Source organism: Medicago sativa, chromosome 3, assembly GCF_051527215.1.
Source record: "Medicago sativa cultivar Bolivia chromosome 3, Bolivia_mono, whole genome shotgun sequence".
Taxonomy (NCBI): Eukaryota; Viridiplantae; Streptophyta; class Magnoliopsida; order Fabales; family Fabaceae; genus Medicago; species Medicago sativa.
Window position 1 is genome coordinate 49,236,769 of NC_140751.1, and position 14,100 is coordinate 49,250,868.

Sequence of the window (14,100 nt, forward strand, 5' to 3'; positions counted from 1 at the left end):
TGAAAAGTGGCTCGTGCTCGCAAGATTCACCAACCAGATAGAGTTCATCACACAAGATTGTACAATAGACGAAACATGGCTAACGTTGAAGAAGAAAATGCTCAGCTCCGTGCCGAATTGGCTGCTATGAAAGAAGACTTGGCTAAGGCTCATGACACTATGTCTACTCTGATGGCTGCACAAGAACAACCAGCCACCTCTGTTCCGGCTTCGACTGAAGGGATTCCCTCTATCCCACTGTCTATTGTGGCTTCTGATGCTCGGTTTGTTATGCCCAATGGGTGTCCTTATGGACTCTCTGCTTTCTATGCTCCTAATACTGCAGCCGGTATTTCTGGTGTTGCCAATCAAGGGCCTATTCCCACAGCAACTTTTGTTCCTACAAACACTTCTATGCCTCAAGTGACTACTTTTGTTACCGAACCTGTGGTACACACTGTGCCTCAGGTGATTGATGTTGACACTTCGCGTGGACAGGACCCTGTGATGGAGGCTATGAAAGAACAATTAAAGGTGCTTGCCGGAGAGTTCCGTGAGGTCAAAGCTAGCCGTGGGAACGGTGTTTCTGCTAAGGCTCGAGATCTATGTTTGGTATCCCGGTTTGAGATTCCTAAGAAGTTCAAAATGCCGGACTTTGACAAATACAATGGATCCACTTGTCCACATAGCCATGTCATTCGGTACGTCCGAAAGATGGCCAACTACGCAGACAATGATACACTGATGATCCATTGCTTTCAGGATAGTCTGATTGATGATGCGGCAGACTGGCACACCGGCTTGAGTAAAGATAATATCCATACTTTCGAGGAACTTGCCGCTGCCTTTGAAAGTCATTATGAGTTCAACACCCGCTTGAAGCCGAATAGGGATTCTCTTAAATCTTTGTCTCAGAAGTCAGATGAAACCTTCCGTGAATATGCCCAGAGATGGAGAGGGGCAGTTGCCCGTGTGACACCTCGGCTTGATGAGGAGGAACTGACACAGACATTCCTGAAAACTTTGAAGAAAGAGTACATGGAAAGAATGATAGTCTCTGCACCAAATAACTTCTCCGACATGGTTACTATGGGAACTCGTCTAGAGGAGGCTGTCAGAGAAGGCATCATTGTTCTTGAAAAGGGTGAATCTTCAGCCAGTGCGCCGAAGAAGTACGGTAACGACCATCATAAGAAGAAGGAATCCGAGGTAGGGATGTTATCTGGTAAATAGTCTGCAGCTGTTGCTGTTCCTAATGCTGCTCAGTTACCTTTACCCTATCAATACATGCAGTACTCTCAACATCCCTTCTTCACACCATTCTACCAGCAATATCCTCTGCCACCGGGTCAACCATCAGCACCCGTTAATGTCGTTGCTCAGCAGGTATAACAACAGCCTCCTGCTCCACAACAGCAACAACAGGGTCTTCGGCTCAGGACTTATTTTCCACCAATACCAATGTGGTATGCTGATCTGCTCCCAACTCTACTTGCTAAGGGACATTGTGTCACTAGGCCAGGCAGGTCTCCGCCTAATCCACTGCCTCCCAGGTTCTGACAAGATCTTACATGTGAATTCCATCAGGGCGCTCAAGGTCATGATGTTGAAGGATGCTATGCCCTGAAGTATGTTGTAAAGGATCTAATAGACAGAGGATGATTGACTTTTGAAAACAGTGTCCCGCACGTCCTTGACAATCCACTTCCGGATCATGGGGTCGTTAACATGATTGAAGCTTTTGAAAGAATCTGTGACTTTGATGAAGATGAAATGCCAAGGATGACCCCCACCTTAGATGTCTGTAATGTTGTCACTCCTTTGGTCTCGTTACACGTCAAGCTGTGCGAAGCTTCCTTGTTTAATCATGATCACGCTTCTTGTTCAGAATGTCTCCAAAATCCTATGGGCTGTTGTGTGGTGCAAGATGATATACAAAACCTAATGGTTGATAAACACTTGATTGCCAGTGATGTTTGTGTGATTGTGCCAGTATTTCATGATTCTCCTGCTGAAAGAGTATCTCAGGCAAAGAAAGTCGAACCCTTAGTGATCAGGTTGCCTGGCCCGATATCTTATGCCTCTACTAAAGCCATCCCTTACAAATATGGTGCAACTATGATTGAGAATGGGGTAGAAGTGCCTTTGGTATCCCCAGCTACGATTAGTAACATTGCCGAAGCAACTACAACTCTGAGAAGTGGAAGGGTGTCCACCTTTGTTCTAGAAGAAAGTTGTTACCCCTGCTGCCGCAGTAACTCCACCAGTTGCTCCTCCTATTGACAAGAACACCAGCCCATCAGGCCAGTCTATTGAAGAGTCCAACCTGGATGAGATCTTGAGGCTAGTCAAAAAGAGTGATTATAAGAATGTAGACCAATTATTGCAGACTCCGTCAAAAATATCCATCTTGTCTTTACTCCTGAGTTCAGAAGCTCACAGGAAAGTGCTGATGAGAGTACTGGAACATGCCTATGTTGATCATGAAGTCTCTGTGGATCAGTTCGATGGAATCGTGGGTAATATTACTGCTTGTAATAACTTGTGGTTTGGCGATGATGAACTCCCCGAAGCAGGGAAGCACCACAACTTAGCTTTGCATATCTCAGTGCACTGTAAGTCTGATATGATATCCAATGTGTTGGTGGACACTGGATCATCCTTGAATGTAATGCCTGAGTCTACACTGAGACAGTTGAGTCATCATGGAATTTCCCTAAGGGGAAGCAACTATTTGGTTAAGGCTTTTGATGGGTCTCGTAAAGATGTTCTTGGAGAAGTAGATCTACCAATCACCATTGGTCCCGAGACATTCCAGATTACTTTCCAAGTCATGGATATTAATGCTTCTTATAGCTGTCTCCTCGGAAGGCCGTGGATTCACGACGCTGGGGCAGTAACTTGATAGAGCCAAACCGCAAGCGCACGGCCTATCGAAGTAATAGTAGTAAGTAGAGTATCGTTCCGCTAGGGAGTTGGTCAATTTAATTAACTTTTAATGAATGATTAGAGAAGAGAAAGCTGATTAGAAAGGGTTTAATTGCTGAAGGTAAAAACAATAATAATAAAGGGGCCTTAGGATCATTGGTTCATCTTAATAACTAATCCTTCACTAGACAAAACCTAAACTTCTAATTTCATGGTTTACACACTAATTTCTAAAGACCGGTTTCCCTTAGCCCCTCACCTTTCCGATGAAAGTCCGGTGAGAGTTTACTTCTAGCAACCAAGCCTATTTCACTGACATGATTACTAGAAGATGCATAGAGGATTGAAACTACTCTTTGTCTCAATAGTTGCAAAGACTATTTCACTGTTTTGCAACTATTGTCTAGATTCACTTGTTCCAACATCAAGACTCCGCTCTCGCTTTATGAATTGATGTTTGGGATGATGGATTAACGATTATCAAACCCTCCGCTTTCGCTTCCACAGTTTGATAATTGTTAATCCACGTTAAGACGGTGAATCTAGATTAGAAATTAGGGTTACATAGAAATTAGGGTTTAGACATGTTTTGTTTAGGATTGAGTCATTAGACTCCCCAATAATCCTAAGACTAAGAAGTCTACTCACTCATGTTCATCGTAGACATGGAGGAAGAAGAGAGAAATACGGTAAAATAAATTGCAAGGAAAGTAAAAGGAAAATAAAGACTTTTATTAAAATAATACTTGAAATAAACAAAGTAAAGGATGATTGTTTATGGTGGAGAGCTACTCTATTTATAGCTTTACATTCGACTTAGAAACTAAGCAACTAAAAGGATAAAACGGTAAAGCTGCAACAGGGTAACTTGGCCTTGAAGAAAAAGCAGCAAAAGTGGTTCTGGGGACGGGCACGGCCGTGCCACATGTTGGCACGGGCCGTGCCAAGCTTCTGGTAAGGGGAAATGTATTTTTGCCCCGTATCTTCGTATTCTTGCGCTGTATTTTGCTCCAGTCCTCTTTCTTTTGCTCCAAGGCACCTTCCACCATATATTTATTCCTAAAATAAAATAAAAGACAATTTGAAGTAAAATATTCTAAACTAAAATAAAATGCAATAAAATAAAATCAAATCTAAAATAAAACTAAACTAAATAAGGCAATAAATAATACTATCTATGACTCATCAAACTCCCCCACACTTGAATCTTTGCTTGTCCTCAAGCAAAAGGCAGCAAACATAGCAGCAACGAAGATTGATTTATGGCAATATTAAGAACATAAGTCTCAAAGAAAGGTTTTGCCTCAAGTACACTAATTTCAATTTCAAACACTTCTCATGGACCTATTCTACCCAACATCAAGTCTCAAGTGAGTGTGTGTGTGCAGTCCAACCCTTTTCTTGCTCCTGTATAAGACAGATATTATGAGGAATAGGTTCTATCCTTAGTGCTAAAGTAACCGAGAAAAGTCCTTTCTTCATTTCATATAAGAGTGATGGGAATTTGAGTTAAAATTAGATTAGATATAACAATTAAGCACAAAGGGGCTGCAGATGCTTAAGGGCTATCTATCCTCGTAGGAAGTCTTCTCGGATGTAATTGTCCTTTCCCCCTAGATTCAAAATCACCCTAAGCAGTGCTGCAAAATTATTTATTTGTTTCATCTCCGCGTAGGAAGTCTTTTTGGATGTAATTGTCCTTTCCCCCTAGCATTGATGAATTTGTTTCACTTTAAGTTCAAATTAAGGAGTCACCACCACAATTAGGAAGTCAGGATGTAATTGTCCTTTCCCCCATATGTTGGTGCCATTCTCCCGCCCCATTTAACATTAACAAATTAATAAGAATATAACAATTAAGAACAATTTGATTAATTTTCCCACACAAACTTATACTACTTTTACTCTTAAGACTTTAGAGGGTCTAAGTTAACACTAAAGATAGAACGTGTTCCTTAAAATACCTATTCATACATTCACTCAAGGATTGCAACCGGGTGCTTTTCTCATTGGAGAATTTTCACAATAAAACATGATATGGGTATAGCAAGAACATAAGAAACACAAGAAACTATTTTCATGTACAAGAAGCAACCTTTAGAGAAGAGACAAAACAAAAATTTTCATGCCATATTTACATTAAAAACAAGCTACTTAGTCATGCCTCTTGCTATAAAAACAAAACAAAAGAATAAAGTTCAAGGGAGTTTGGGAACACTACGACTCTAGACACTTTATTAGGCCCCCCCCACACTTAGGAGAAGCATTGTCCTCAATGATTCAAAAGAAAAAGAAATTAAAAGAAGAAGAAGAAGTAGAATGGAAGAAAGGGGTGCAGAAAGCTCACAATGTGCTTTAAATAGCAAAAATTGATGATTTTTGAGACCTGTAAGCTGGCACGGCCGTGCCAACCTCAGCACGGGCCGTGCCAACATTCTGTTTCCTTGCCCCCATTTTGTGTGAAAAACATGGCACGGCCGTGCCAATCTTAGCACGGGCCGTGCCAACCTTCTGATAAGGAGGCTTCAAAAATTTTCAATTTCTTGAATTCTTGTCGAATCATACTTGGACAATTACCTACAAAACAACTTAAAACAAAGAAAAACAAAACAAAAGCAGTTAAAGGCGTGGGTTGCCTCCCACGAAGCGCTCTTTTACCGTCATTAGCTTGACAAAAAGAAAAACAACTTTAAGGCGGGTCAATAAGTCTCCAAGCAGCCACTACTTCAGTCCCTTCCCCTACATTATAAACCTTTAGCCTATGTCCGTTAACTTTGAATGGTCCGGTTTTTTCAGAAAAGATTTCAATGGCCCCATAGGGATAGACTTTGCGGACTTGAAACGGACCAGACCACCTAGACCTTAGTTTTCCTGGAAAGAGCTTCATCCTAGAATTAAAGAGTAGTACAAGGTCACCTATTTTGAAGTCCTTTTTAAGGATATGTTTATCATGCCATTTTTTTGTTCTTTCTTTGTAAATGCGGGCATTCTCATAGGCATCTAACCTAAGTTCCTCTAACTCACTCAGTTGAAGTTTCCTTTTTTGACCGGCTAGTTTTGGGTCCAAGTTAAGGTTCCTAATTGCCCAATAAGCTTTGTGCTCAAGTTCAACCGGGAGGTGACAAGATTTCCCATAAATTAGCTTAAAAGGAGTCATTCCAATGGGAGTTTTGTAAGCTGTTCTATAGGCCCAAAGAGCATCATCAAGCTTACTTGACCAATCTTTCCTAGAGATAGAGACTGTCTTTTCAAGAATGGCCTTTATTTGTCTATTGGAGACCTCAACTTGTCCACTAGTTTGCGGGTGATAGGGTGTTGCGACTTTATGTTTCACTCCATATTTTTGTAAAAGTTTTTCAAAGTGTTTAGAAATGAAGTGAGACCCTCCATCGCTTATGACAACCCTTGGCACCCCAAACCTTGGAAAGATGACCTTTTTGAACAATTTCATAACTACATGTGCATCGTTAGTGGGGGAAGCAATGGCCTCAACCCATTTGGACACATAGTCAACAGCCACCAAGATGTATTGATTACCAAAAGAAGAAGGAAATGGCCCCATGAAATCAATACCCCATACATCGAAAATTTCAACTTCAAGGATGTTGTTTAAGGGCATTTCATTCCTTTTAGTAATATTACCGGTGCGTTGACAATTGTCACATTTAGAAACAAAGAGATGCACATCCTTAAAAAGTGATGGCCACCAGAAACCAGATTGAAGTATTTTAAAAGAAGTTTTTTGACTACTGGCGTGGCCACCATAGGAGGAGGAATGACAATGGTGAAGAATACTACTTACCTCGCTTTCAGGGATGCATCTTCTAAAAACTCCATCCGAGCCTCTTTTGAAGAGGTAAGGCTCATCCCAATAGTAGTGCTTGAGATCATGGAAGAATTTTTTCTTTTGCTGGTAGTTCAAGTTAGGTGGTAGTACTCCTGCTGCAAGAAAATTAACAAAATCTGCATACCACGGTGTGTTAGTTTGTGCCAATAAGAAGAGTTGGTCATCCGGGAAGGAATCATCCAAAGGCAACTCATCCTCATTGGGTTCCCTAAGGCGGGACAGGTGATCAGCTACAACATTTTCAGTACCCTTTTTATCTCTTATTTCAATGTCAAATTCTTGGAGGAGCAAAATCCATCGGATCAATCTAGGTTTGGCATCTTTCTTGTTTAGCAAATATTTTATTGCCGAGTGATCTGTGTAAATAATGATTTTTGATCCCACCAAGTATGGTCTGAATCTGTCAATAGCATAGACTACTGCTAATAGTTCCTTCTCAGTTGTAGCATAATTTACCTGTGCTTCATCAAGGGTCTTACTTGCATAATAAATGGCGTGCATCTTCTTATCTTTTCTTTGTCCCAACACGGCCCCAACTGCATAGTCACTTGCATCACACATTATTTCAAAGGGTAAGTTCCAATCTGGCGGTTGTATGATTGGGGCAGTGACCAAAGCTTCTTTTAACCTGCAAAATGCTTTTAGGCATGCATCATCAAACACAAAATCTGCATCCTTAAGGAGCAAACTGGTTAGTGGCTTAGTGATTGAAGAAAAGTCTTTGATGAAACGGCGGTAGAATCCGGCATGTCCTAGGAAACTTCTTACTTCCCTTACTGAGGTGGGAGGAGACATTTTTTCAATAATTTCGATTTTTGCTTTGTCTACCTCTATACCTCGTTCAGAAACTAAGTGTCCTAGGACGATTCCTTCTCTTACCATGAAGTGGCATTTCTCCCAATTCAGCACCAAGTTCACCTGTTCACATCTTTCTAAAACTTTTTCCAGGTTAGTTAAGCAATTATCAAAACTAGATCCATGCACAGAAAAGTCATCCATAAAAACTTCCATTATATCTTCAATAAAATCAGAAAAGATAGACATCATGCATCTTTGAAAAGTAGCGGGAGCATTGCAAAGACCAAAGGGCATTCTCCTATAGGCAAAAGTACCAAAAGGGCAAGTGAAGGTGGTTTTCTCTTGGTCATTAGGGTGGATGGGTATTTGGAAAAATCCGGAATAGCCATCTAAGTAACAAAAGTGTGAATGCTTTGCTAACCTTTCTAACATTTGGTCTATAAAAGGGAGTGGGAAGTGATCTTTACGGGTTGCTTTGTTAAGCTTCCTATAGTCAATACACATCCTCCAACCGGTGACGGTTCTAGTTGCAATGGATTCATTTTTATCATTTTTAATAACAGTGAGACCACCCTTTTTAGGTACAACTTGAACTGGACTAACCCATTTAGAATCAGAAATTGGATAAATAACACCTGCATCTAGGAGTTTTAAGACTTCCTTTTTCACAACTTCTTTCATGTTAGGATTTATCCTTCTTTGGTGCTCAACGGAGGGCTTATAGTCCTCTTCAAGTAGTATCCTATGTGTACACAATGAGGGGTTTATTCCCTTGATGTCATCAATGGTATAACCTATAGCCTTAGGGTATTTCTTGAGGACATAGAGTAATTTTTCAGTTTCTACCTCATTCAAGTTTGCATTCACAATAACAGGGTAGGTTGAGTTAGGGCCCAAGAATTCATACCTTAAGCTTGGTGGGAGTGGTTTGAGTTCCACCTTCGGTGCCTCTTTTGGTAGAGGGGCTGCTTCTTCTTTCATTAATTCTTCCATGCCCAAACCTTCCATGGGAGGGTTTTCATTCAATAACTCCTCGTAGGCTTTGGCATCTCCTTCTAACTTTGTACCTGCATCACTAACCAAGCATACCTCCAAACCATCATGTGTAGTTGATGCTAAGGAGCATTCTTTCACACAACGGTCAATTATATCTAACATGCAACAAGAGTCTTTAATGGAGGGATTTTTCATAAGTTTAGCAAGTTCAAATTCAACAGTGTTTTCACCAACATTAAATTCCAATTTCCCATGTTTAACATCAATTATAGCCCCAGCGGTAGCAAGGAAGGGCCTTCCCAAAAGTATGGGTACTTGGTTATCCTCCTCTATTTCCATCACAACAAAGTCCGTAGGGACATAGATCTCTCCTACCTTGACAGGGACATCTTCTATGATTCCAGCCGGATACTTAAGGGAACGGTCTGCTAATTGTAGGGTCATCCTAGTTGACTTAAGCTCCCCCAATCCCAATCTCTCGTAAAGAGATAAAGGCATCAAACTGACACTAGCTCCTAAGTCACACATTGCCCTCTTTACTATTTCAGACCCTATGACACAAGGTATTGAGAAACTTCCTGGATCCTTAAGCTTGGGTGGCAACTTATTTTGGATAATGGCACTACATTCCTCCGTAAGGTTCACCGTTTCACTTTCCTCAATTTTTCTTTTTTTTGAAAGAATTTCTTTTAGAAATTTGGCATAGGTGGGCATTTGAGTTAGGACATCGGTGAAGGGAACGTCAATGTAGATTTTATTCATCATTTCAATGAACTTTTTAAATTGCTCATCAAGCTTAGACTTGGCAAATCTTTGAGGGAAAGGAATCTTTGGTTTGAAGGGAGGTGGTGCAACTTCCTCACTTTGTGGTTTCTCACTCTCTTCTTTATCCATCTCACCTTGCGGTTCACTAGTCTCTTCCTCACTAGGCTTTTCTCTTAAGGGGTCTCCTAATTGCTTACCACTCCTAAGTGTAACGGCGTTCATCCTAGGTTGGCAAAATTGAACAACTAGAGAGAGCTGAGCCTCTAAGACCTTATTGTGAGAGGAGATAGAGTCAACTTTTGATGTAAGTGAAACCAAAGAGTCATTCAAAAGTCTAGTTTGATTTGCAAGCTCTTTGAGCTGCTCGGATTGGTTAAGAAGATAATTTTCCATTAAAAGTTCAAGATTAGACTTTTGAATAACCTTTTGGTTATTAGCATAACTTGGTGGTGTTGTTCTTTGAACCAAGGGATTTTCATTAGGGCTTTGGTCAAAACTTACCCCTTGGTTGTTTTGAATAAAGTTTATTTGTTCAACACTACCTAGTTTGCATTCACTACATGTTTTACAAGGGGATGTAGGAGTAGTAGCACTAACATTAAGTTTTTCAAATTTGTGGGTTAGTGCATCAATCCTAGAAGCAAGGTGGTCATAATTAGAGACTTCGTACATACCTGCCCTCTTTTTGGAGGGTGAAGACTTTGTAGCGAGTTCTTCATCAGTCCATAGAAAGAGATTTCGAGCCATGTCTTCAATCAATGCATAGGCTGTTTCGAAGTCTTTGTTCATTAGAGCACCACCTGCAGCTGTATCAACAAAGATTTTAGTAGCATGAGATAAACCATTGTAAAAAGTGTGAATGATTAACCACTCCTCTAGTCCATGGAGGGGGCAAAGTTTAAGCATATCCTTAAAACGTCCCCATGAATCGTGAAGAGATTCCCCCTCTTTTTGAGTAAATTGAAAAAGCTTTGTCCTTAATTGGCCAATTCTTGATGGGGGAAGGAAACGGATGAGAAATTCACGCTTCAATTGGTCCCATGAGGTGATGGAACCAACTCTTAGGGAATGGAACCAATTGAGAGCTTTATCTTTTAGAGAAAAAGGGAAGAGATGTAGTCTCAAGGTTTCTTGGTTTTTCTTATATGTTACGGTGAGCCGCCAAAAAGTTGAGATATGGAGATTGGGATCCTCATCGGGGGATCCCGAAAAATAATTTTGCTGCACCATTTTAAGTTGGGCAGGCTTAATTTCAAAATCTTCATCTTCAACCGTTGGATACACAATAATAGCATATGGCTCTTCCATTGAAGGAGTCACGTATTCTTTAAGAGCACGTCTTTCAGCCATGTTTGGTATTATTTTTATGCTTTCCAAGAAGTTAATGATGAAGGAAAAGAAAAAGGTAAAAAAAATAAAAAGAAAAGAGAAGGAAGAAGAGAGAATTCTAATCACTAAGAAAAAGCTAATCAAATTAGTTAACTCCCCGGCGACGGCGCCAAAAACTTGATAGAGCCAAACCGCAAGCGCACGGCCTATCGAAGTAATAGTAGTAAGTAGAGTATCGTTCCGCTAGGGAGTTGGTCAATTTAATTAACTTTTAATGAATGATTAGAGAAGAGAAAGCTGATTAGAAAGGGTTTAATTGCTGAAGGTAAAAACAATAATAATAAAGGGGCCTTAGGATCATTGGTTCATCTTAATAACTAATCCTTCACTAGACAAAACCTAAACTTCTAATTTCATGGTTTACACACTAATTTCTAAAGACCGGTTTCCCTTAGCCCCTCACCTTTCCGATGAAAGTCCGGTGAGAGTTTACTTCTAGCAACCAAGCCTATTTCACTGACATGATTACTAGAAGATGCATAGAGGATTGAAACTACTCTTTGTCTCAATAGTTGCAAAGACTATTTCACTGTTTTGCAACTATTGTCTAGATTCACTTGTTCCAACATCAAGACTCCGCTCTCGCTTTATGAATTGATGTTTGGGATGATGGATTAACGATTATCAAACCCTCCGCTTTCGCTTCCACAGTTTGATAATTGTTAATCCACGTTAAGACGGTGAATCTAGATTAGAAATTAGGGTTACATAGAAATTAGGGTTTAGACATGTTTTGTTTAGGATTGAGTCATTAGACTCCCCAATAATCCTAAGACTAAGAAGTCTACTCACTCATGTTCATCGTAGACATGGAGGAAGAAGAGAGAAATACGGTAAAATAAATTGCAAGGAAAGTAAAAGGAAAATAAAGACTTTTATTAAAATAATACTTGAAATAAACAAAGTAAAGGATGATTGTTTATGGTGGAGAGCTACTCTATTTATAGCTTTACATTCGACTTAGAAACTAAGCAACTAAAAGGATAAAACGGTAAAGCTGCAACAGGGTAACTTGGCCTTGAAGAAAAAGCAGCAAAAGTGGTTCTGGGGACGGGCACGGCCGTGCCACATGTTGGCACGGGCCGTGCCAAGCTTCTGGTAAGGGGAAATGTATTTTTGCCCCGTATCTTCGTATTCTTGCGCTGTATTTTGCTCCAGTCCTCTTTCTTTTGCTCCAAGGCACCTTCCACCATATATTTATTCCTAAAATAAAATAAAAGACAATTTGAAGTAAAATATTCTAAACTAAAATAAAATGCAATAAAATAAAATCAAATCTAAAATAAAACTAAACTAAATAAGGCAATAAATAATACTATCTATGACTCATCATAACTTCCACTCTACATCAGAAGCTCAAGTTTGTGAGGAATGGTAAGATTGTCACTGTACATGGTGAGGAAGCATATATGGTTAGCCAAGTGTCATCTTTCTCTTGTGTTGAAGCAGGGTCCGCTGAAGGGACATCGTTTCAAGGATTAACTGTTGAAGGTGTGAAGCCTCGAAGAGCTGGTACTGCTATGGCCTCATTGAAAGATGCCCAGAAGGCTGTTCAAGAAGGGCAAGCTGCTGGCTGGGGCAAAGTGATACAGATTCTGGAGAATAAGCGCAAAGAGGGCCTTGGTTTCTCCCCAACCTCAGGCATTTCAACAGGAACTTTCCGCAGTGCTGGGTTTATCAATGCTATTGCTGAAGATGCTGCTGAGAGTAGTCAACCGGGAGGCACTGTGAGAAATTGGGAAGCCATTGATGTTCCTTTAGTCATGCATGCTTCCATGTAATGTGTCTTGTTGCTCATGTTTTCTTTGTTTTCAAAATAACAATCCTTTCGCTCTGCCCTAGGCGAAAGTGATGTCTTTGTAAGGGCGTGTTTGTTTCGGCATTGCCGTTATCAATAAAAGTTGTCGTCTTTCCCGCGACTCTTTGTTTTTACTTTTTTTTTAGTGCCTTTTTCTTGGAAATAATGCTAATGCCAGAAAAAACCAAAACATCTGTATTTTCTTATTAATTTCAAAATTCTGTATTTTCCTCCAAATTTTCATGCAGATTTTTGAAATTAATAAGAAAATAAAGACGTTTTGGTTTTTTCTGGCATTACCATTATTTCCAGGAAAAAGACACTAAAAGTAAAAAAAACAAAGAGTCGCGGAAAAAACGACAATTTTTATTGATAACGGCAATGCCGAAACAGACACACCCTTACAAAGACATCACTTTCGCCTTGGGCAGAGCGAAAGGATTGTTATTTTGAAAACAAAGAAAAACATGAGCAACAAGACACATTACATGGAAGCATGCATGACTAAAGGAATATCAACGGCTTCCCAATTTCTCACGATGCCTCCTGGTATAACAAACACAGGCACATGTCCATCTTCAGCAGCATCTTCAACAATATCATTGATAAACCCAGCGCTGTAGAAAGTTCCGGTTGAAACGCCTGAGGTTGGGGAAAACCCAAGGCCCTCTTTGCGCTTATTCTCCAGAATATGTATCACTTTGCCCCAGCCAGCAGCTTGCCCTTCTTGAACAGCTTTCTGGGCGTCTTTCAATGAGGTCATAGTAGCACTAGCTCTTCGAGGCTCCGCACCTTCAACAGTCAATCCCTGAAATGACGTCCCTTCAGCGGACCCTGCTCCAACACAAGAGAAAGATGACACTTGGCTAACCAGATACGCCTCTTCACCATGTACAGTGACAAGCTTACCATTCCTCACAAACTTGAGCTTTTGATGCAGAGTGGAAGTTACTGCCCCAGCGTCGTGAATCCATGGCCTTCCAAGGAGGCAGCTATAAGAAGCATTGATGTCCATGACCTGGAAAGTGATCTGGAACGTCTCAGGACCAATGGTAATTGGCAGATCTACCTCTCCAAGAACATCCTTACGAGATCCATCAAACGCCTTAACCAAATAACTACTCCCTCTCAGAGAAATTCCATGATGACTTAACTGTCTCAGGGTAGACTCAGGAATTACATTTAAGGATGATCCAGTGTCCACCAACACATTGGATATCATGTCAGACTTGCAGTGCACTGAGATGTGCAAAGCTAAGTTGTGGTATTTCCCTGCTTTGGGGAGTTCATCGTCACCAAACCACAAGTTATTACAAGCAGTAATGTTACCCACTATTCCATCGAACTGATCCACAGAGACTTCATGATCCACATAGGCTTGTTCCAGTACTTTCATCAACACTTTCCTGTGAGCTTCTGAGCTTAGGAGCAGAGATAAGATGGATATTTTTGATGGAGTTTGCAGCAGCTGGTCTACAATCTTATAATCGCTCTTTTTAATGAGCCTCAAAATCTCGTCCAGATTGGACTCTTCAATAGACTGGCCCGATGGGCTGACGTTCTTGTCAACAGGAGGAGCAACCGGTGGAGTCACTGTGGC

At 40.6% G+C, this 14,100-nt stretch overlaps 1 protein-coding gene and 1 non-coding gene across 2 annotated transcripts; both read left to right on the forward strand.

The window, feature by feature from the left end:
* The first annotated feature begins 75 nt into the window (after positions 1 to 75).
* LOC146937930 (uncharacterized) lies at positions 76 to 1,212 on the forward strand. The gene has a single exon (XM_085749557.1). The coding sequence runs from the start codon at positions 76 to 78 to the stop codon at positions 1,210 to 1,212; it is 1,137 nt and encodes a 378-aa protein (XP_085605683.1).
* An 8,978-nt stretch (positions 1,213 to 10,190) lies between these two features.
* On the forward strand, positions 10,191 to 10,296 carry LOC146937931 (small nucleolar RNA R71). Its single transcript, XR_015033807.1, has one exon. It is a non-coding gene; the product is annotated as a small nucleolar RNA R71 (small nucleolar RNA).
* The last annotated feature ends 3,804 nt before the right edge of the window (positions 10,297 to 14,100 follow it).

Coding starts and splice junctions, on each gene's coding strand:
- LOC146937930 (XM_085749557.1), top strand. CDS start 76: ATGGCTAACGTTGAAGAAGAAAATGCTCAGCTCCGTGCCGAATTGGCT.